The sequence below is a fragment of the Macaca thibetana genome, chromosome 7 (genome assembly GCF_024542745.1).
Source record: "Macaca thibetana thibetana isolate TM-01 chromosome 7, ASM2454274v1, whole genome shotgun sequence".
Taxonomy (NCBI): domain Eukaryota; kingdom Metazoa; phylum Chordata; class Mammalia; order Primates; family Cercopithecidae; genus Macaca; species Macaca thibetana.
The window spans coordinates 136,264,190-136,287,025 of NC_065584.1; the positions used below are offsets into that span (position 1 = coordinate 136,264,190).

Genomic DNA, 22,836 nt, shown 5'->3' on the forward strand with positions numbered 1-22,836 from the left:
TCTGCCTTACTTGGCAAAAGGTCAAAGTGCACAATGAAATAAAGTGTACATTGGCTCCTAAATCCAGAAAGATCCACCAAGCATTATTTTGCACTGATAGGTGGTTTAAGGTACAGCACCATATCCTTCATTTTGGAGGGGCTATCCAGACATGCTCCAGACCATTAGTCCCCCAGAAACTTCACTGAGGTGGCATGCCCCTAAATTTTGATGGGGATTATCTCCCACTCTCTGGTTTACACGCTGAGGGCTGATTACTAAGGCATCTAAAGTACAGTTATTTCCTACTCATCAGATCAGATACCATCAGCATAATGTCATCGCTGCAGTGGACCAGTGTGACATGTGGAACATCAAGATGGTCAGGAGTTTTGCAGACTCCATATGGCAAAGTATATAGGTAAGTCCATGTAGCTGTGAGGCAAGATTGTTGCCTCAGACCAAAGGGTTTCATTGGTCTAGTAAGGGGTACCATTGGTCTAATGAGGGGTGCCATTGGTCTAAAAAGTAAAAGCGAACTGTTTCTGTTTGTCCTTACATATTAATATGAAGGGGAAAAAAGCATTTGCCCAGGCTGGTCTTGAACTCCTGACCTCAGGTGATCCACCCACCTTGGCCTTCCAAAGTGCTCAGATTATAGGTGTGAGCCACCACACCTGGCCCTGCCTACAGCTTTTGAAGGATACATGTCCTCCTCTGCTTAATGTATTTCTCACTTTTCCTTGTGACCCAGCCTGGGTGACAGAATGAGACTGTCTCAAAGAAATATATATGAAATAGCAGCTGCTAATATAGTCATTATTTGATTCGGTATAAGATAACCAGTTATTTCCAAGATCAATCTGCCAATAGGCCATACAGGTGAGATAAATGAGGGATGTGGCCAGGTGCAGTGACTCATGCCTGTAATCCCAGCACTTTGGGAGGCCGAGGCAGGCAAATCACCTGAGGTCAGGAGTTCTAGAGCAGCTTGACCAACATAGTGAAACCCTATCTCTACTAAAAATATAAAAAAACTAGCCAGGCTTGGTGGCGTGTGCCTGTAATCCCAGCTATTCGGGAAGCTGAGCCAGGAGAATCACTTAAACCTGGGAGGCGGAGGTTGCAGTGGGCTGAGATCGCACTACTGCACTCCAGCCTGAGCGATGCAGCGAGACTCTGTCTCAAAAACAAATACATAAAGAGCGAGACTCTGTCTCATAAATAAATAATATAAATTAATAAATAAATGGGGGATGTAAGAGGTATCATCACCTCTGCTTCTTTCAAGTCTTTGATGGTATCATTCATCTTTGCAATTCCCCCAAGCATGCAGTGTTGTTTTTGGTTTATTATCCTGGTGAGAAAAATAAGTTCCAGGGGCTTCCACTTGGTCCTTTCTACTTTTTAATGGTGCTTCATGGATCAGAAGACAATGTGGGGAATTTCTCAGTTGACAAAATATACCTATTCCAATCATATATTTAAGAACTGGGGAAACCACAAGGTGGGTCAGTAAATCTGGAGGGCATACTGTGAGTTGAACTTGGGCTAAAACTCCATCTATCACCTGACCACTGTCAGTCTCCACTTTGTATTTAGTGGAGTATTTGAGGTTCTAGGAGTGAGCATCAACTGAGCCAGTATCTAGTAGTCCTCCAACTCTGGGTATTTCCTTTCCCCAGTTTGTAGTCTACTCTAGTAAAGGAGATAATCTGACTCATCATGATACCAATGGACACCATGGGCTACCAGCATCCCCCTGCTCATTGGTGGGGAGCTCAGAACTGCACTCAAACCCAAACCAACCCTTAAACTCCATCTTTGAGGATTTGTTGCCTTGACCACCTAGTCAGGTTCTAGTCAGGGAACAGAAAACACACCAGTTGTCTGTACAGCTGTACAGACATAATTTAATATTTTAAAGTTGCAATTGGGTTTAAAGTTGTGGACTAGGTTACTGAAAGTATAAAAAGAGGAACTCTGAGGGTTCACAGAGGTAGCAGATGCAAAGAACAGCTTCCACCTGTGGGGCTGATAGGGAAAAGGGGGGATTATAAAAACTTAAAACACTTACATAAAGGGCCCCCTGGAGCTTAACTCATACCTGAGGAAAAGCTGCTGCCCAGCTGGTCCTGATGTCTCTCAGGGGGGAAAATGAAGCTGGCTCTGCAAGTGCTGGCAAAACTGCAAACTGGACTCTGCAGCTGCAGACAGGCTCTGCCTCTGCTCAGGTGAAGAAGTGTTGGTGGGTCCTCTCAGAAAATGCAAGTCAACAGGAAGCCCCCAGAAAGTTCCATAAGCAAACAGGAAGGAGCAATCCCTTCTTAGTTCTCCAGGCTTCCAGTCTTCCTTTGGCGCCCCCTAACAGGGGGCAGCTGGCGAAGCTCAACTCTGGTTTGTGGACTCCTGGCCCCAGCACCTCCGTGCCAGGTACAGAAGAGTAGGTTTGGAGAAGAGACAAGAGCTTAACAACTGACACAGGTGTCTACTGGTAACATGTTTAAAACAAACACACAAAATTGTGTTGCGTTGGAGAGAGTGGAGTCAGAATGAAGGCTCTTAAAAACCAGGTAGAGGGGTTTCCATTTGATAAGCCAGGAAATAGCTGGCACTGAAGATTTCTGAGTTAGGAAAGTGACATGATGATGACTTAGGCCTCCCCTCTCTTGATGTCACTTTTCTTTATCTATAACCAGGCTTCAGGGTAAGCCTCCCACAACTGCCACTCCCAGTTTGGACTAATAGCACCAGGAAGAAAGATGAGTCAAAGTAGAGGCTATCAGTAAGGACAAGATTAGTGTATGTAGAAGAGCTCCACAGAGAAGGCAAATATGTGTGTGGTGGATTTCAAACATACCTGCAGATTCTTTGCCATTCTTCCAATCAAGAGGAATCAAATTCCCCTCCCTTTGTATTTTTTGTTTTTTAAGACAGAGTCTCACTCTTGTCACCCAGGCTGGAGTGCACTGGCAGGATCTCGGCTCACTGCAACCTCTGCCTCCTGGGTTCAAACAATTCTCCTGCGTCAGCCTCCCGAGTAGCTAGGATTACAGCCATGTGCCACCATGCCCGGCTAATTTTGTATTTTTAGTAGAGACGGGGTTTCACCGTGTTAGCCAGGATGGTCTCGATGTCCTGACCTCAAGTGATGCCTACCTCAGCATCCCAAAGTGCTAGGATTACAGGATAGCCACCGCGCCCAGCCCAGATCCCGTCTTCATTTAAAATTTTGACATTTTGTTCATCATGGATTTTTTTGACATTAATTTTGAATACAATTTTAAAAATTACATTACAACAATATTTATCATGGTTATCATTGTGGATTGAATAGTGACCCACCCCCCACACCCCACTGAATCCATGTCTACCCACACCTTCAGTATGTGACCTTATTTGGAAATAGAGAATTTTGCACATGTAATTCGTTAAGATGATATCACACTAGATTAGAGTTGGCCCTAAATCCAATGAATGATGTCCTTATGAACAGAGGGAGATCTGGAGATACTGAGACCTGGAACAGAGACACGAGGAAGGTCATGTGAAGACAGAGGCAGAGACGGAAGTCATACTGTCAAAAGCCACAGATTGCCAGGAACTACCAGAAACTGAGAGGCAAGGAAGGATCCCTGCCAAGAATCTTCAGAGGCAGCATGGCCCTCCCACAGCTTGATTTTAGACTCCAAGTCTCCAGAATTGTGAGAGAATCTCAGCCTGGCCAGAAGGCTTCTTTGTGGGGAATGAGAGGTAAGGGGGTTGAGAGAGCAGCAGGAATTCACTGAGACCTAAGACTTTGTGTAAAGCATTAACAAAATCAGTTTGCTTTGGGAAAAGTAGATTCTTTTTTTTTTTCTTTTTTCTTTTATTTTTTTGAGATACAGTGTTGCTCTATCGCCAGGCTGGAGTGCAGTGGCACGATCTCGGCTAACTGCAACCTCTGCCTCCCGGGTTCGAGCGATTCCCCTGCCTCAGCCTCCCGAGTAGCTGGGACTACAGGCGCATGCCACCATGACCTTGTGATCCACCCGCCTCGGCCTTCCAAAGTGCTGGGATTACAGGCATGAGCCACCACACCTGGCCGGAAAAGTAGATTTCTTGAACAGAGACTTGCTTTTAAATTGTTTTATTACAATTAAAATTACACAAAAGCAAATCGATTCATTTCAATCAAAATAACTCATGTTTACATATTTATAACTGTACAATAAAATATATAAAATGTTTTCATATTTCATACTTCAATCATCTTCTTCTTCTTCTTCATCACTGATCACGTACTTCTTATGCTTTTTATTTGCTTTATCATCATCTTCTGCTTTTCTCTTTCCAGAAGGTTCACCCTCCTAAACAGATACAATTTTTACAAATCTACAAGTCAATAAAGAACATTTTTAGGATGGTTTATCAAAAGTAGCTATGAGCTGAATGACCCTCTGACAACTCAAAGTAACTGTTCCTGCAGATTGTGAGGGAGATTGTGAGGTGTCAGCAACTGTGAGCTAATCTCTCACAGGGAAACCTTTGAACACAGAGCAGGATGTGCAGGAAACTGGAGACAGGATTTGCCACAGAAGGGGTGGGGCTCTCCCAAAAGTTCTGCCTGTCTAACCACTGGTCCTGTCGGGATATTTTTACCATGATCAGGTAATTTCTCAAACTTTTTTCCTCTGCCTCCTCAGCATTTCACTTCTTTCCATTATCTAAAATTCAGTATTTTAAAGACTGTTGATTTGGGTTTTTTTGGAACAATTTGTTTCAATGCATTAAAAACTCACATCATAAAGGTTTTTAAGAAAATATTTCATGACATTAAAGGGCATCTATACACAAGTTTCCTCTGTTTAAAATCATTCTGTACAAATGTTCTAACAGAAACAAATAATTTAGGAAGTTATCTAAAAAACATTTTTTACAGATAGAATTTGAACATGTCAGTATCTAAGTGTCAAATACTGATTAAAATAAACTGACACTAAGTGGGATGGGCCGGGCACGATGGCTCATGCCTGTAATCCTAGCACTTTGGGAGGCCAAAGGGGGTGGATCACCTGAGGTCAGGAGTTTGAAACCAGCCTGGCCAACATGGCAAAACTCCATTTCTACTAAAAATACAAAAATTAGCCAGGTGTGGTGGCACGCGCCTGTAATCCCAGCTACTTAAGAGACTGAAGCAGGAGAATCGCTTGAACCCAGGAGATAAAGGCTGCAGTAAGCTGAGATCGCGCCAATATATTCCAGCCTGGGCAACAGAGCAAGCAAGACTCTGTCTCAAAAATAAATAAAAATTAAAAATTAAATGGTATGAACAAATGGTTTGAAGGTTGAAGTTAGGGAAAGCCAGACATCTTGCTGCTGTGACCACAGGCTGCTAGATGTAGAATGCAACCTGGTATGCCCACTTTTTTCTGATGGTTCTCATGGCTGGCCCTCTGACAGACAAGATAGCATCTCACACTTGTTTTCTGCCTTGTTATCCCAAATACATTCCCACAGACCTGAAAGGCCATAGGAGAATTCAAAGGGGGGAAGTTATGAATCCACAGTAAGGGATTTAGAGAAGTCCTCCTCCTCCATTTACCTCCCAGCTGGCAGCAGGGAAATTACCTAAACAGCAACACTGAAAGATAGATCCTGCCCCCAAGAAGGAACAAGAGCCCCTCCTGTCTACTCTACAGGCTACAGCAAACCCAAATCTCTCCCAGCCCCACAGGCAAAGAGCACATTCAATCACGCTACTTGTCTTTTAATTTTCAAAGGAAAAATCTTATCTTAAACATTTTACATGCAATCACTATTTTTTGGTAACCTTCCAAAAATGAGCCTTGGTGCATTTGTCTTTTCAGCTCTAAAATCCTTTAAGGAGATGAAATTTGAATCACTAAGAGAACTAGCATGGTAATTCTAAAAGATGGTCCAGCCTGTCCTAAAGATCCCTGGACAGCAGCAGCCAGGAGATGGCCAGGCCTCTCCCAAAGAAGTCTCACTGGCACCAGTCCTAATCCATCCTCTGGAGTGAGAAGCTGTGAAATTCTGCTTTGGAAAGCCTGCCAAGGACTGGCTGGGCGCGATGGCTCATGCCTGTAATCCCAGCACTTTGGGAGGCTGAGACCAGCAGATCACAGGTCAGGAGTTTGAAAGCAGCCTGACCAAGATGGTGAAAGCCCGTCTGCATGAAAAATACAAAAAATTAGCCAGATGTGGTGCATGCCTGTAGTCCCAGCTACTCAGGAGGCTGAGGCAGGAGAATCACTTGAACCCGGGAGGTGGAGGTTGCAGTGGGCAGAAATCATGCCACTGCTCTCCAGCCTGGGCAACAGAGCGAGACTCCGTCTCAAAAAAAAAAAAAGTCTGGGTGTGGTGGCTCATGCCTGTAATCCCAGCACTTTGGGAGGCCAAGGCAGGCAGACTACGAGCTCAGGAGTTCAAAACCAGCCTGGCCAACATGGTGAAACCCCATCTCTACTAAAACTAAAAAAAAATTAGCCGGGCATGGTAGCAGGCACCTGTAATCCCAGCTACTTGGGAGGCTGAGGCAGGGGAATTGCTTGAACCCAGGAGGCGGAAGCTGCAGTGAGCCGAGACCACGCCGCTGCACTCTAGCCTGTGAGACGGAGCAGGACTCCGTCTCAAAAAAAAAAAAAAAAAAAAAAAAAAAAAAAAAAAAAAAAAAAGCCTGCCAAGGACTGACTTCTCTGGCAGCTACACATAAGCACAGAAAAACACAACAAAGGGAATGGGCGCAGTGGCTCATGCCTGTAATCCCAGGGCTTTGGGAGGCCAAAGCAGGAGAATCACTTGAGGCCAGGAGTTTGAGTGAGACCAACCAGGGCAACATGGTAAGACATCTGTCTTCACCAAAAAATAATAATAATAATAATTGCTACAAAAAAAATTTTAATAAATAACAACGTCACGTGTCGCTCGTGCCTATAATCCTAGCACTTTGAGAGGCTGCGGAAGGCAGATTACTTGAGGTCAGAAGTTAGAGACCAGCCTGGCCAACATGGTGAAACCCTGTCTCTACTAAAAAATACAAAAATTAGCTGGGCGTGGATTTGGAGGCTGAGGCAGGAGAATTACTTGAACCCAGGAGGCAGAGTATGCAGTGAGCCGAGATCGCGGTGCTGCACTCCAGCCTGGGCAACAGAGCAAGACTCCATCTCAAACAAACAAATAAATAAATAAGCAAGCCAGCCAGTCAGCCATCACACAGAGCAAAGGTGTATAGTTTCTCAGACTCCCAGGACTTAGAAAGGTGACAGAAGCCTTCAGGATGACTTCATTTTGTGAAATTACACGTGTGGGATGCTGCCTTACTGAACATAACTGGAATGAATCCCAGTGTCATATATAAAAGCAGTAAATGACAAAAATATGTTTATTAAGTCTAAAAGAAAGCTTGCTAATACAGTCACGAACGCAGGTCCCTGGAGGCACAGAAACAGTCCACAGTTATGAAGATAAGGCAGGCTTGTCAGAGGGGAAACGGAGTCTCCAGAGGGAGAGCTGGAGAAAGAGACACAGAGAGAAGGCTGCCTAGCACCATGTTCTAACTAATCCTTCACAGCAGGTACCTCTTTTGTCTAAGAAGCCGAGGGTTGGCCTTGATACCTCTCCCTTCCACTGTCTCCATGTTTCTTTCAGTTCGGGCCTTTCCCTTTTCCCAGACTCCTGGAGAACAGAGTACCAGCACACGGTTTCTCCCCCTACCTGTTGATCTAGATCTTTGAGGTAATTGAGGTTTTGTAAAGTTTTAACTACTTAAAAAAATGAGGGAGAATAAAAAGCTCTCCTTTACATTTTTCTTCTTTTTGGTAACTTAGACTCTGTTGGAAAAGGGAAAATAGTATTTCTTGTTCAGCTACTACATATTGTGTTACTTTCAAATCTGTCGTTTATTAATACTGTAATACAACATTTTTACAAGACAGGGAGCATAAACTCCATTGATCAGATGAGGAGATAGACTCAGAAATATGAGATGACTGGCCCAAGGCCATACAAGTGGGAAAGGGTAGCACCAAAATCGATGCAGTTCACTCTACTATAGACTGGCCCTCACCTCCATTTCAAGGCATGCTATGATGATAATGGTGTTCTCTGGGCTGTGGACCTGGGGTCTGAAAACTCCCCTTAATATCAGGAGGCATACCCAGGCTCCTGATGTTTGGGTGGGCTTTAGTGTGCAAAGAACAGAGAGGGACTTAGAACAGGAATGCTCCCATTCCTTCTTCCATTGTAACGCATGACCAGGACTCACACTAGGGTAACATGAAGAGGCAGTGGCAGGGGTTGAGAGGTCCAGGAAGAAGTAAAATCTTTGTTGTCAGGGCAGGAAAGGGAAGAGTGCAGGAAGACCTGAAAGAGAGTATTTGGATAAGGGAGGTAGAGGGTAGTTCCTGTAATAGCTAGGTGGCCATTCCCAAGAGGCATTTTTAAGTCAGGCAGTATAAGTTTGCAACTGCCCAGCCTAGAAGAAGGCTATCTGATGGATCACTTTAAAAAAAAAAAAAAAAAAAAAACTCACTTCTGAGAATACTAGGAATAGACAGAAGTCCCATGATACTTCTCAATTTTCATTCACAGTTTCTATTTGCCAAGAAAAAAATAGCATCTGCTTAGATGAGGACTCACGTTTGCCAACAGTTCAGCACTATAAATGTATCATTAAGATGTTGCCTCATCTAATTTAAAACAAGTATGTTGCAGAACAATGAAACAAATTTTGGCCAGGCGCAGTGGCTCACACCTGTAATCCCAGCACTTTGGGAGGCCAAGGCAGGTGGATCGTCTGATGTCAGGAGTTTGAGACCAGCCTGACCAACATGGCAAAACCCTGTCTCTACTAAAAATACAAAAATTAGCTGGGCATGGTGGCGGGTGCCTATAATCCCAACTACTAGGAAGGCTGAGGCAGGAGAATTGCTTGAACCCAGGAGGTGAAGGCTGCAGTGAGCCAAGATGGCACCACTACAATCCAGCCTGGGCAAGAGAATGAGACTTGGTCTCAAAAAAAAAAAAAAACCAACAAATTTTGTCTAGTGCCGAGCACAGTGGCTCATGCCTGTAATCCCAGCACTTTGGGTGGTCGAGGTCGGAGGATCCCTTGAGTTCAGAAGTTTGAGACCAGCTTGGGCAACAAAGTGAGACCCTCTGTGTATAAAAAATAGGCTGGGCGCGGTGGCTCACACCTGTAATCCCAGCACTTTAGGAGACCAAGGCAGGCAGATCACGAGGTCAGGAGGTCGAGACCAGCCTGGCCAACATAGTGAAACCCCATGTCTACTAAAAATACAAAAAAATTAGCCGGGCGTGGTGGCGGGCACCTGTAATCCTAGCTGCTCGGGAGGCTGAGGCAGGAGAATCGCTTGAACCCAGGAGGCGGAGGTTGAAGTAAGCCAAGATCGCGCCACTGCACTCCAGCCTGGGTGACAGTGTGAAAATCTGTTTCAAAAATAAATTAATTAATTAAATTAAATAAATATAAAAATAGGCTGGGTACGGTGGCTCACGCCTTTAATCCCAGCACTTTGGGAGGCCAAGGCAGGTGAATCACAAGGTCAGGAGTTCGAGACCAGCCTGGCCAACACGGTGAAACCCTGTCTCTACTAAAAGTACAAAAATTAGCCAGGCGTGGTGGCACACACCTGTAATCCCAGCTACTTGGGAGGCTGAGGCAGCAGAATCACTTAAACCTGGGAGGTGGAGGTTGCAGTGAGCCAAGATTGCGCCACTGCAATCCAGCCTGGGCAGCAGAGTGAGACCCTGTCTCAAAAAAAAAAAAAAGAAAGAAAAGAAAGAAAGGCCTGGTAATAATGTATTATCAAGAGAGAATATCAATAAAGTGACAGAAATGATTTAAAAAAAAAAAAAGGATCAAATGGTAATTCTTACACTGAAAGGGTAACTGAAATGAAATATGACCAGAGGGGTACAATAGTAGATTTGAACTAGGATCAGCAGACTTAATGATGGAACGAAGAGATTATGCAGTCTGAAGAACGGAGAAAACAGAATGAAGAAAAATGAATAGAGTCCCAGAGAAATGCGAGACACCACTAAACACACCAACATATACCTAATGGGAACAGCAGGAGAGGAGGGAAAACAGCAGAAAAAATATTAAATGAAACAATGACTGAAAACTTCCCAGATTTGTTGAAAAACATTAACCTACACATCCAAGAAGCTCAACAAACTGCAAGTAGAATAAATGCAAAGAGAACCACATGCAGATACATCACAGTAAAAATGCTGAAAGATAGAAAAATTCCTGAAAACAGCTAGAGAAAAATGATTGGTCACATACAAGGGAATCTCAAGACGATAAAGAGCTGGCTTCTCATCAGAACAATGGAGGGCAGAAGGCAGAGGATGGCATATTCAAAGTGCCAAAAGAAATCACCATTAGAAAGCTCATTTTTCAATAATAATAATGGAAGCCAAAAATCTCCTGAAAGAAAATTGCTCTAAAATTGCATAACCATTGAAAATGTTTCAAGAGGATAAAATATATTTCAGATAAAGATACCAACGAAGAAAATAGGAATTTCAGCTACATAGCTTTACAAAGGTACCAGTTAGGGTAAAGGATAGAAATAAGAATTTTTTAAAAATTAGTTATAATTTTTCATTGCTAATCATCATGCTGTCTGGTACATTACTGATTTCCTCCTGAATTATACTTAAGGGAAGTCCTTATCTTAGAGAGTTTAGGCGTACTTGTCAGAGAACAAACTGAAATGGTCAACAATCTGTTTCCATGTGCCTTTTAAAAATTCCAGTTTCATCACACTTTGAAATAGTAATGATATCTTCATAATATAAATATGTATTTATATACTTTTATACATACTATGTGTAAACTTTAATTTATACACATGATATAAAATTCTAATTTTACAGCAACGCTTAGAGAAAAATGAGGTTCAGAAAAGCCAGATATTTAAGATAAAAGATTTCAGTAGTAGAAGCAGGATTCAAACCTAGGTGGTCTTTTAAGACTCCAAAGCCTCTACTCTCTTAGCTCTGCTATGCTACCTTGATCTATAGATACCTGGGAAACAGGTAAGGCCATTATTTCACAGGCACAATCAACATACTCTCAACAAAGCAGTCAGTGATCCTACTAAGAGTTAAATCATATCTTCTCTCCTCTGCTGAAAACCTCCAACGAAAACCACTCAGAATAAAAAACCAAAAAAAAAAAATCAGTCTGTCGCGGTGGCTTATGCCCGTAATCCCGGCACTTTGGGAAGCTGAGGCAAGCACATTGCTTGAGTCCAGGAATTCAGGACCAGCCTGGGCAACATGCTGAAACCCTGTCTCTACAAAAAATACAAAAAAAAAAAAAAAGGCCTTACAAATGGTGTGAGGCCGTAGGTGATTTGGCCCCATCATATTTTTGCCCTCTCCCTCACAAGGCTCCAGCTTCAGCCTCTGTGCTTTCTTCACACATGCCAGGCAGGTTCCCACCTCAGGGCCTTTGCACTTCCTAATGCTGCATGCACCACTCTCCAGAGAGCTGAACAGTTCACTGTCACTACCTTCAGATGTTTACTCAAAGATCACCATTCCAGTGAGAGCTTCCCTGAACAGTATTTCTAAAAGTACAACATCCCAACTCCCAAGACCCCCCAGAACATTCTCTACATCCCTTTCCTGCAGAATTTGTCTCCTGACCACTTTTCACCATCTGCTCTACCATATATAGTATTTTACTTTATATAGTATTTCACTGGTATAGTAAAGACTTTAAATTTCTCAGTATCTCCGCATCACCCAGTGGGGTGTTAAATACTTGCTGGGGTATTAAGAAAAAGAAAGAGGCTGGGTGTGGTGGCTCACGCCTGTAATCCCAACACTTTGAGAGGCCGAGGCGGGCGGATCACGAGATCAGGAGATCGAGACCATCCTGACTAACACGGTGAAACCCCATCTCTACTAAAAATATAAAAAATTAGCCAGGCGTGGTGGCGGGCACCTGTAGTCCCAGCTACTCGGGAGGCTGAGGCAGAATGGCATGAACCTGGGAGGCAGAGCTTGCAGTGAGCCGAGGTCATGCCACTGCGCTCCAGCCTGGGCGACAGAGCAAGGCTTAAAAAAAAAAAAGAAAGAAAGAAAAAGAAAAATACTCAGGGCCTATTCTCTTATAATATGGAAAGAATACTGTTTAAAATAATTTATTTTGTCAATAATAAATGAAAACTTATTTCAATTTATTACTCAATACAATTTCAAATACTTTTTTTTTTTTTTTTTTTTTTTTTTTTGAGATGGAGTTTCACTCCTGTTGCCCAGGCTGGAGTGCAATGGCGCGATCTCAGCTCACCACAACCTGTGCCTCCCGGGTTCAGGCGATTCTCCTGCCTCAGTCTCCTGAGGCTGTGAGTAGCTGGGATTACAGGCATGCGCCACCATGTCCTGCTAATTTGTATTTTTAGTGGAGACGAGGTTTCTCCATGTTGGTCAGGCTAGTCTGGAACTCCCAACCTCAAGTGATCCGCCTGCCTCGGCCTCCCAAAGTGCTGGGATTACAGCCGTGAACCACCGTGCCCGGCCAAATACTATTTCATCTAAATAAAAAGAAAATATGTTTTCCCAACACAAGAATGAATTCTTTTTTTTTTTTTTTTTTTTTTTTGAGACAGGGTCCCATTCTGTTGCCCAAGCTGGAGCGCAGTGGTGCAATCATGTCTCACTGCAGCCTCAAGAATCCTCCCACCCCAACAATCCTCCCACCCCAACAGTCCTCCCACCCCAACAGTCCTCCCACCCCAACAATCCTCCCACCTCAAGACTCTGGTAGCTGAGACTACAGGCACACACCACTACCCCCAGCTAATTTTTGTACTTTTTTGGAGAGATGGGGTCTCCCTATGTTGCCCAGTCTAGTCTCAAACTCCTGAGCTCAAGCGATCTGCCTGCCTAGGCCTCCCAAAATACTGGGATTACAGGCATAAGCCACCACCTCTAACCAAGAATGAATTATTTTCCTAATAAAAAAAAATACTGAGAATTTTTACAAAAAGGAGATATACCCTCTGGTCTACCACACTGAATGATCCATCACTCTCTCTTGGATGAGCCTTGGTATGTCAGGGACCTACACCTTTTCTTCCAGGCCTTTCCATCTATCCAGAGTGACCTACCAGAGATAGGACAGTTTGCCCAGCAAGCTTCTGATCACTCTTCAACACCCAGCAAGAAGTCTCATCCTCCATGCAGCCTTCTAAGACCTCTCTAAATACTGGCATCAGACCCTCCTCTGGAGCACTCTGTCTTGTTACTGCACTTATCTCGCTGGATTTCAGTGAAGTGTGTAGACAACTTATTTGTGCCTGCCTGATCTGTAAGCTCTTCATTCAAAGCAGTTGGCTCCTGAGTACAGGATAAACCCCTAGAATTGAATAAATTTGGTCTTACCTCATCACTGGTAAGTTTCTTTGCTTTGAGTAATCTTTGAGCCTTATCTTCTTCTGATCCCTCATCACTGTCTGATGAATAGATTCTGGCTCGTTCCTCTGAAAGCAAAAGTATAGATTGTGAGTGACCTTTTTTTTTTTTTTTTTTTTCTGAGACAGGGTCTTGCTTTGAGGCCCAGGCTGGAGAGAAGTGGCATAATCATGGCTCACTGCAGCCTTGACCTCCTGGGCTCAGGTGATCTTCCTGCCTCAGCCTCCCAAGTAGGTGGGACCACAGGTGTGCACTACCTACCCATGCCCAGCTAATATTTTTTTCCTTTTAGTGGAGATGAAGTCTTGCCATGTTGCACAGGCTGGTCTTGAACTCTTAGAATCAAGCAATCCTCCTTCTTCAGCCTCCTAAAGTGCTGGGATTATAGGCATGAGCCACTGTGCCCAGCTGTGAGTGGCTTTCGAAGACAGTGAACTATTCATTCTTAAATGGTTTCTTCTCATAAATATCTTTAGTTCCCTCTGTATATTTCCTCCCAGAGGAACCAAATAATTTTAAAGTTTTTGATTTAAAGATAAATATAAATTTTAGATATGTTGAAATAAAGCAGACTTACCCTCTCAAAATACAAAAACCTGACCACCTTTAAAGATCAAAAAGGCTTGTGTGCAAGGTTTCTAAAGAGGCAGATACCCTACTCTTCCGAAGTCAACTATTAAAGCCTGAGACATTCTTCCACCGGTAACAGTTAATTCCAAAATGAGCTTTGAAGGTAAAGCAAGAAAGTGTTTTCCTGGTCCTGTAAAGACCGTTCGTTGCCAGGCAGACCTTTCAAAGAGAGATGCAGAGGGGCGCCCATCTGCTCCACTGCCCAAGCCCAGGTGAACCTCTGGGTGGAATAAGAGCCGAGGACTTTAGACCAAGCCCCTCCCCTCAAAACCCAAAGCCTTCCCTTTGTCCCCGCTCCTTGTCTATCTGATTACTGTATGGATCTGAGCACTACTAGACTCATGTGCTAGATTTTTAATCTCTGGTGACCTGAATGTTACATACCTCTCTCCCTTAAAGCATCCTCGGATTTTTAAAATTTTAATTTAATTTTTGTGTGGTTTATTTCCACACAATTGAATCTTATATTTCTATGGGAAATCAGCATTGACAAAAAAGAAAGGGTCTCTGTACTGTGGCCCCCCAAAAAATAATAGGTAGGTAATATGTAACAGGCCACCCGACCACACGCAGCCACTACAAGAAAAATAATAGGTAGGTAATATGTAACAGGCCACCCGACCACACGCAGCCACTACAAGAAAAATAATAGGTAGGTAATATGTAACAGGCCACCCGACCACATGCAGCACTACAAGAAAAATAATAGGTAGGTAATATGTAACAGGCCACCCGACCACATGCAGCCACTACAAGAAAAGGAGAAATGAGTTTCATGGGAGAGTCAAAGAAAAATAAATTTGGGTGTTTTAAAAATTTACTTGTTATATGCCGGGCTCTAGGCTAAGTACTTTAAATGTATTATATCATGTAATCCTCAAAACAACCTTATGTTCTAACTACCATTATTAATAGGTTGTTTTTGTCATGATGAGGCAACAGAAGTTAAGGGAGACTATGTAACTCTTCAGAAGTTACACAACTAAAAAGTGGCAGACTGAGATGAGAGTGGGCAGGGTCAGGAGGCCAGCCAGGTCTTCTTCGTTCGCTTTTCAGCGTGTCTTCTTGCTACTGGCTTGGGGGAACCCCTGGGTAAGAACCAGGTGGGACAGATGTCTCAGAAGTCAGATGACCTTGGTTTAAGAACTGACCACTTAGCAACTACGTGCCTTTGGGCAAGTTATTCAACCTCTCAAAGTCTCAGTTTCTGCAATAAGAACAAGGAAATAAGAGCAACTAGATCATAATGTTGTTATGAGGATCAAATAGGATGCATGTCAAGTGTTGAGCATCTGCCTAAAATTCAGTATGTGTGGAAAAAACGGTAACCATCAGAAATCACTGATACTTGCAAAAGGAGGAAATATGCTTCTAAGAGAAATGTAGAAGAAGAATGAAAGAAAATATCACATAATTTCGGAATAGTTTAATTTCTTGATTCCCAATTAGGTAATAAAAAAAAGTTTACAGAAGTTCCAATATAATTGACAGATTCTCAAGTCAGAAAGCAGAAGCTCAAGGGATAAAACCCAAAGTGGGAACAACAGCAGTTCCTACCTTTCAAGCCCATCTGAATGAACTAAGATCACTCATGACAACCGGTTCTTTAAAAATGTCCTGGCCAGGCACAGTGGCTCATGCCTGTAATCCCAGCACTTTGGGAGGCCAAAGCGGGCAGATCATTTGAGGTCAGGAGTTTGAGACCAGCCTAGTCAATGGTGAAACCCCGTCTCTACTGAAAATACAAAAATTAGCCGGGTATGGTGGTGCACACCTGTAATCCCAGCTACTCAGGAGGCTGAGGCAGGAGAATCACTTGAACCCGGGAGGCAGAGGATGCAGTGAGCCGAGATCACGCCACTGTACTACAGCCTGAATGACAGAGCAAGACTCTGTCTCAAAAAAAAAAAAAAAAAAAAAGGGTCCATTGACTTGGCAGTCAGATTACATCCAATGCTAGGATGAAGTCCAGAATCCTGAAATGATGAAATGTAATTTCCACACATGACTCACCTCGAATGCCCCCTTTATATCGGTTTTTAATGGCAGCCAAGCTGATGGACTCCTCGCCTTCCTCCTCCTCATCATATCGATCAGGTTCCAGGTAACTGGCACTCAGCCCCCGCTGGTGCTGTTTCTCTCTCATTCGGCGCTGCTGAGATTCCCTCCGTATGGAAGCCCTCAAACGTTCTTCTTCTTTCTGTAAAGAAGCAAATAACCTCTTTAACCTAAAAAGGAGCTACTTTTGTGCCCACTTGAACCCACTTTTATCACAAACAGCATGTAATATCTGGTCAAGATAACAGCTGTCCCATGTGTGTTCCCCATCACACCTCTATGCCTCCACATGGACCCTCTGGTTTGGTTTGCAGGAGCGAAGGCAACACAAGGGTAAAGCAGCAGAAGGGAGCCCTGACACTAACCGGCCCAACTGGCATTGGCACAGGTGTGTCCTTGGGAGCCGTGCTGGTGTCCTGTGCTGCCACTTAACCCAGAGAGAAGCGACCCGCCTGAGAAACCCCATCCATGCCCAGCAGACACCTAAACTGACTCCCTGGAGTAGCAGTGGCTATTCCTGTTCATCCCTGAACCACAGACACCTGATCTGCCCCAGCTCTACCAAACGCCCATAGTTCCAGATATTCTGGTCCCAGCCCCTCAGCCCCTCAACCCAGACAGCTCCTCACGGCTCCTGATGACAGGCTGGGGAGCGTCCTAAAGCCACAAGGTAGAGCTTTCGTTTCTTTTGCACTGCCTGGCATTCTGCATCTTGATGTTAAACCAGGTTGGGGGTAGGGGTGGTGTTCGAGTAGGTTTTAGGGATATTCTGGGATTTCTTTGAAAGTCTTCCTCATCCAATTGCTCTGTATTATCACACACAACTCCACATCTATTGCTAGGAATTCTATGAAACAGATTGTTTTTGTAATATGTGGCTGTACGGAGGTTAGAGTAAAAATCACTGTCAGTAGTACAGGGACTAAGAACAAACTAGCTGACTCCTTGTCTACATTTTCACAGGAGCTGGGGACATGGAGGAGGGTGTAGGGGGATGCTTAAAGTGGTTCAAGAGCTCCTCCAGTAACGCTGAGGCTGGAATCTGCAGGTTCCTCCAACTCCCTTAGCCTGTACAGAAAAGGTGGGGAAATGGAACAAGCCCAGCTCCAAAGCAAATGCCCCTATATACCACTGGGTTAGGTACTGCTATGAGATCTGGTTTAATCTGCCTCGATGAACAAATATAGGATGGAGGAAAAAGTAAGGGCTCAGAGCCAAACCTGCAGCAGAGCCTGACCATAAGATTAGTAAGAAAGGCCCTGAGGCAACTGGACTGTCTTAGCCTCACCATGCCCTGCTTCACTAAACAATATAATCACAAAGGCAGGTTGGGCAAAGGCCAAAATCTAGTAGGGATTAGAGGAGATGGAGAGGAGAAATGATGAGCCTGTACCATTGCATCTGGCTTCTCAAACACAGTGCTGCAGGAAAGGCCAATGGCCAATATGAGCGCATGCTCTATCGATTAGGTACAACGCCCCAAATAAACTTGTGCCTAATTAACAGCTGGGTCACATTTGAAAATATACCAGGTAGAATGTTACAAACTGACCTTAAAAACTCATAAGCTCGTCTTATTCTTTACCAGAGTCTCCTTTAGGCACTCTCTCATTCAAACTCCTGGTCTATTCTCTATTTTACACTACTCTCTAGTATCTCCACTGACTTCTGACATGGATTCTAAACCACACATAGAAGACTTAATGATCTTTGGACTTATACATGAAAATTCAGATATTTCAATCACTGGTTTGTTGCTGAACTCTCAGGGCCTGGTGAAGAGAGAACTTGAGCCATGTGTCTGTTTTACTGTCATCGCCGCATCACGCATTGTTTGGCGAATGCTGAGGAAATGAATCCAGCTCCCTATTCATGTCGGTTGGAAGAGGAAAAGGTGGGCCAATAAGAGATGAAGAACAAGCATTTTGGGAAATACTTTCCTAATTAACAAAGAATCCCAGGATAAGGCTTAGCAAACATACCTTAATCATTTCTGTGCGTTGGCATTCAGGATCACGACCAGCCATTGGCAAGATTCTAATCTTCTGTGTCTTTGAACACCTATCTGCAAGCGACAGAGTCATCTTTCTATGTGTGGCACTGTCCGTAGAGTGAGGTCTGCCAGGAAATAAACAAAGAGCATCTCACTGTTTACCAGATACATTTGTGAGCCAGTGATACCCACGGCACAGAAGAGCCCAGTGACCATTTCCTAGTCACCTGAACAAACAGGCAGGGACACTCGACTGAATATACCAGGTGGAAGATTGTGATTTTCTTCATTCTGTGGCTCACTGAGACATTCTTATTCCACAAATGAAAACAGAAGGTTGGAGTAAAAAAGACTATATGGCATGATGGCCTTCTAGAAGCAATAAATGGATAAGCTCAAGCAACATGAATTAGATACTACAGGTTGGTGCAAAAGTAATTACGGCTTTTGCCATTACTTTTAATTAGTATTAATATATTAATATTGTTAATATAACTATCTTATTTTATAGATTTAGGAAACTGAGGCAAAAAGAGATTGAGAAAGTGGCACAAGGTCACACAAGTGGAAACGGAATTCAAATATGAGCCTAACTGATTCCAAAGCCTGTATGTTGACCTTTACAATTTCAAAAAGCTAAATCATAACCAACATTATTGTGCCCCCTCTAAAGATAAGCATTACCCAAGGTAGTTATAATAGTCACTGGAATTAAATACATTGACATTCTCTTGTAAGTCTGGTTAGCATGACCTGGTTCCCTAAGAAATAGCAACTTTCAGTGTATTTGACAAAATAACCTTTGAACCATCAGAACTATGCACAAGATCTTGGTTCTTGCTGAATCACACCGTGGGGTTACATCACTCAGGTGGCAGGCATTACAGAAACATCTATGTTTCACTGCTTTTACCATAAAAAATAATACATAATAATAACAGTTACCTGAAGGTGAGTTTCGTTTTAAAGACTGCTTGTCCCTGTAGACCAGTACCTTGTCTTATAAAAAGATGATTGTGGTCGCCCTGCAGTGGGGCTTTGTACACATCAAACACTTCATTGCCTAAATGCAGGGACATGCTGGAAAGAAGAAACATTTCATATACTAAAGTCATAAAGCTTTCACTCTACCATCTTACTTCACTTAAAGGTGATTCAGGCTGGGCACGGTGGCCCAAACATGTAATCCCAGCACTTTGAGAGACTGAGGCGGGTGGGATCACGAGGTCAGGAGTTTGAGACCAGGCTGGCCAACATGATGAAACCCTGTCTCTACTAAAAATACAAAAATCAGCTGGGTGTGGTGGTGCACACCTGTAGTCCCAGCTCTCAGGAGGCTGAGGCAGGAGAACTGCTTGAACCCAGGAAGTGGAGTTGCAGTAAGCCAAGATCGTGCCACTGCACTCCAGCCTGGGCGATAAGACAAGACTCCATCTCAAGGAAAAAAAAAAACAAAACAAAACGTGATTCAACTGCTGCTCTCTCTCTTTAAATAGAATTCAGAAGGAAAGAAAATAAGAAGTCATAATGAGAAAAACTGACTGACTACAAAGAAGTAACACATGCTGGGACATTTACCAGGCTCTACTACAGTCCCAGTGAAGGGCAATTTTTCTAAAATGTCAATTTGTGGCCGGGCATGGTGGTTGACGCCTGTAACCCCAGCACTTTGGGAAGTGGAGGATCGCTTGAGCCCAGGAGTTCAAGACCAGCCTAAGCAACATATGGAGAACTGTGTCTACAAAGTGTTTTTTGTTGTTTTTTTTTTTTTTGTGAGATGGCATCTTGCTCTATTGCCCAGGCTGGAATGCAGTGGTGCGATCTCAGCTCACTGCAACCTCCGCCTCCTGGGTTCAAGGAATTCTCTGCCTCAGCCTCCTGAGAGTACCTGGGATTACAGGCATCTGCCACCACACCCAGCTCATTTTTAGTAGAGACGGGGTTTCACCATCTTGACCAGGCTGGTCTTGAACTCCTGACCTCGTGATCCACCCGCCTTGGCCTCCCAAAGTGCTGGGATTACAGGCGTGAGCCACCGTGCGCAGGCTTTTTTTTTTTTTTTTTTTTTTTCCCATAATCCATGCAGGGTGGTGCACACCAGGCAGTCTCAGCTACTTGGGAGGTGGAAGGATCACTTAGGACTAGGAGTTTGAGGCTCCACTGAGCTATTATCATGTCACTGCACTCCAACATGGGCAACAGAGACCCCATTTCTAAAACTAATAATAATAAATTTAAAAATAAAAAGTATTTCAAAACTTGATCCCTCTGACCCATTCTGGGTATGTCAATACCCTTCAGGCATTTTGTGCTCACCTTCCATCTGACCACTTGACTATCCTAGCATTGCTTTCTTTAATTTCATTTCCTTCTTCATCCCGGCGTATCCTCCATCTTATAGTATTTTCTACCTGTTTCACAACACAAGTACTTTAGAAAATTACAGTTTAAATGATTCTATGCATCTTTTTCTTCCTCAAGAGGCACATAATCACAGAATAAGCATACAGAGGTGACAGATGTATGTGTGGCAGGAAAATGAACAACACTGAAACCCTCTAAATCACCTAGAGATGTTGGATAAATTAAAAGCAGGGGAAAAAATATGCTTAAGTGAATTTCTGAACTCCCAGTTATCAGAATCATAAAGAAAGCTTAGAGCATTTGAGCAGATGGCAGATACTAAATGTACAGTAACCCCGAGATACGTTAAGACACAGTAAGAATTACAAGGGACAGGTGATAAAACTTGAGTCCATGTGAGGCAGAAATTTTGAATTGAAACCCCTATATGAAGCAGGTTCTCTCACAGAGCTAAAAACTCTAGAAAAATGAGACCAAAAACTCTGCCTATTGGCACAAAGAGAAAATTTTCCCATATATGAGCAAGGATAAATAAGTGCCCTATGAAAATTAAAACCCCAGATTTCAATAGTTTTAGAGCCTATCTTACCTGCATGGTGGGGAAACACCAGACAGAGTTGGCAAATGAAAACCACTGTTACTGAAATTAAAGTCAGTGGGACCTCCAGGAAAACACAGCATGCTAAATGCATGCAGTTTATCACTGCTGCCTCCTGGAAACCCACTAAAATGACAATGAAGAGTCAAAACAGGACAGACAAGGATAGAAGGAATGAGAATGAAGCTGGCAACAGACAGACAGAAGCCAACAATGTGAAAACTGCCAATGCCAAGACCGTGCTTCCCTCTGCCTGTTCCCCCAGTGTCAATCCTAAACACAGCTGCTCCCAGTCCCAAGGAGATCGTCTGCATCTCCACTCCCTTAGTTGCAAATGTCTGTGCAACCAGGTCCTAATGATTCCCCCTTCCGGTTTTTCCTCTTTCCCTATTTATTCCTCACAAATAGCTATAAAGTATGCTGACTGAATAACTCCGTAATATTCATGAATTAAATATGACGTCATACCTGAAATTTGTTTCAGAATAGTCTGGGGAAGCTGGGGTGGGGAATATGGAGATGACAAAAGATTGTTAACTTGACGACTGTTGAAGTGGGTCATGGGCACATGAGAGAGTTCATTATACTGTTCTTAATACACTGGCTATGTTTGAAATTTTCCTTAGTAAGGAATGAAAACAAAACAATCTGTCACTATTCCTGTCTTCCCTCTCATACAATAGGTTGGCCACATATAAATACACAAATATGCCAGGCGTGGGGCTCACACCTCTAATCCCAATACTTTGGGAGGCTGAGGCAGGCGGATCACCTGAAGTCAGGAGTTCAAGACCTGCCTGGCCAACATGGTGAAACCCCATCTCTGCTAAAAATACACAAAAATTACCCGGGTGTGGTGGCACGTGCCTGTAATTCCAGCTACTCGGGAGGCTGAGGCTGGAGAATCGCTTGAACCCGGGAGGCGGAGGTTGCAGTGAGCCAAGATTGCGCCACGGCACTCCAGCCTGGGCGACGACAGAGCAAGACTCAATCTCAAAAACAAAACAAAACAAAACAAAAAAACGAATAGGCCATTATTAATCGAGAAGCCATTCTAAAAAAATGCTTCCTATTATATAAAGTGATTCAAATAGTAATTTCTCTATAATAGGACACATTGCTAGGTCCTAATCTATCGGGATGAAGGACACATAATAGTATTTCTGAAGACAGGGGAATCTCAGAGAGGTACATAAGCTGTACCTGGTTCCATGGTTCCTTGTTCTTAAAGAATTAACTACAACATGCTTTAAGACTGGTCAGCCTATTCTTAAACATCACTCAAGAAAATAAGGGTCCAGGGTTATTTTCTATCACACACCAAGGTTTTAAGACAACAGTTTATGTTAAACACCAATATTTTATAGTCTGATGCACTGAAATTTTAGGGTGAAATACATATTTATAAATTTTTTTTTTTTTTTGGGAGACAGGGTCTTGCTGTGGCACACAGGCTGGAGTGCAATGGCACAATCACAGCTCACTGCAGCCTCAAACTCCTGGGCTCAAGCAATCCTCCCACCTCAGCCTCCTAGAGTAGCTGTGACTACAGGCACGCACCATCTCTGCCGGCTAATTTTTTTTATTTTTAGTAGAAACAAGGTCTTTCTCTGTTGCTCAGGCTGGTCTCAAACTCCTGGGCCAGTCTTCTCACCTCGGCCTCCCAAGGTACTGGGATTACAGGTATGAGGTACCATGTCCAGCCTTATTTAGGAAGTTTGATACCCATACTAGCATCTGGTATCACATGGTC

At 43.4% G+C, this 22,836-nt stretch overlaps 1 protein-coding gene and 1 long non-coding RNA gene across 2 annotated transcripts in view; one reads left to right on the plus strand and one right to left on the minus strand.

The window, feature by feature from the left end:
* Nucleotides 1-4,092: 4,092 nt before the first annotated feature.
* The window catches only part of LOC126959036 (RNA polymerase-associated protein LEO1), a 40,218-nt gene continuing 21,474 nt past the window's right edge, over nucleotides 4,093-22,836 (minus strand). The window contains exons 7-12 of the mRNA XM_050797935.1: nucleotides 20,438-20,532; nucleotides 19,067-19,201; nucleotides 18,111-18,246; nucleotides 16,084-16,270; nucleotides 13,411-13,508; nucleotides 4,093-4,328 (exon numbers count right to left, since the gene is read on the minus strand). Coding sequence (XP_050653892.1) covers nucleotides 4,224-4,328; nucleotides 13,411-13,508; nucleotides 16,084-16,270; nucleotides 18,111-18,246; nucleotides 19,067-19,201; nucleotides 20,438-20,532 — 756 coding nt within the window. The 3' untranslated portion in view covers nucleotides 4,093-4,223. The remainder of the gene's footprint in view (nucleotides 4,329-13,410; nucleotides 13,509-16,083; nucleotides 16,271-18,110; nucleotides 18,247-19,066; nucleotides 19,202-20,437; nucleotides 20,533-22,836) is intronic.
* On the plus strand, nucleotides 4,266-13,414 carry LOC126959057 (uncharacterized). The gene is made up of 2 exons (XR_007727440.1): nucleotides 4,266-4,629; nucleotides 13,109-13,414. It is a non-coding gene; the product is annotated as an uncharacterized LOC126959057 (long non-coding RNA).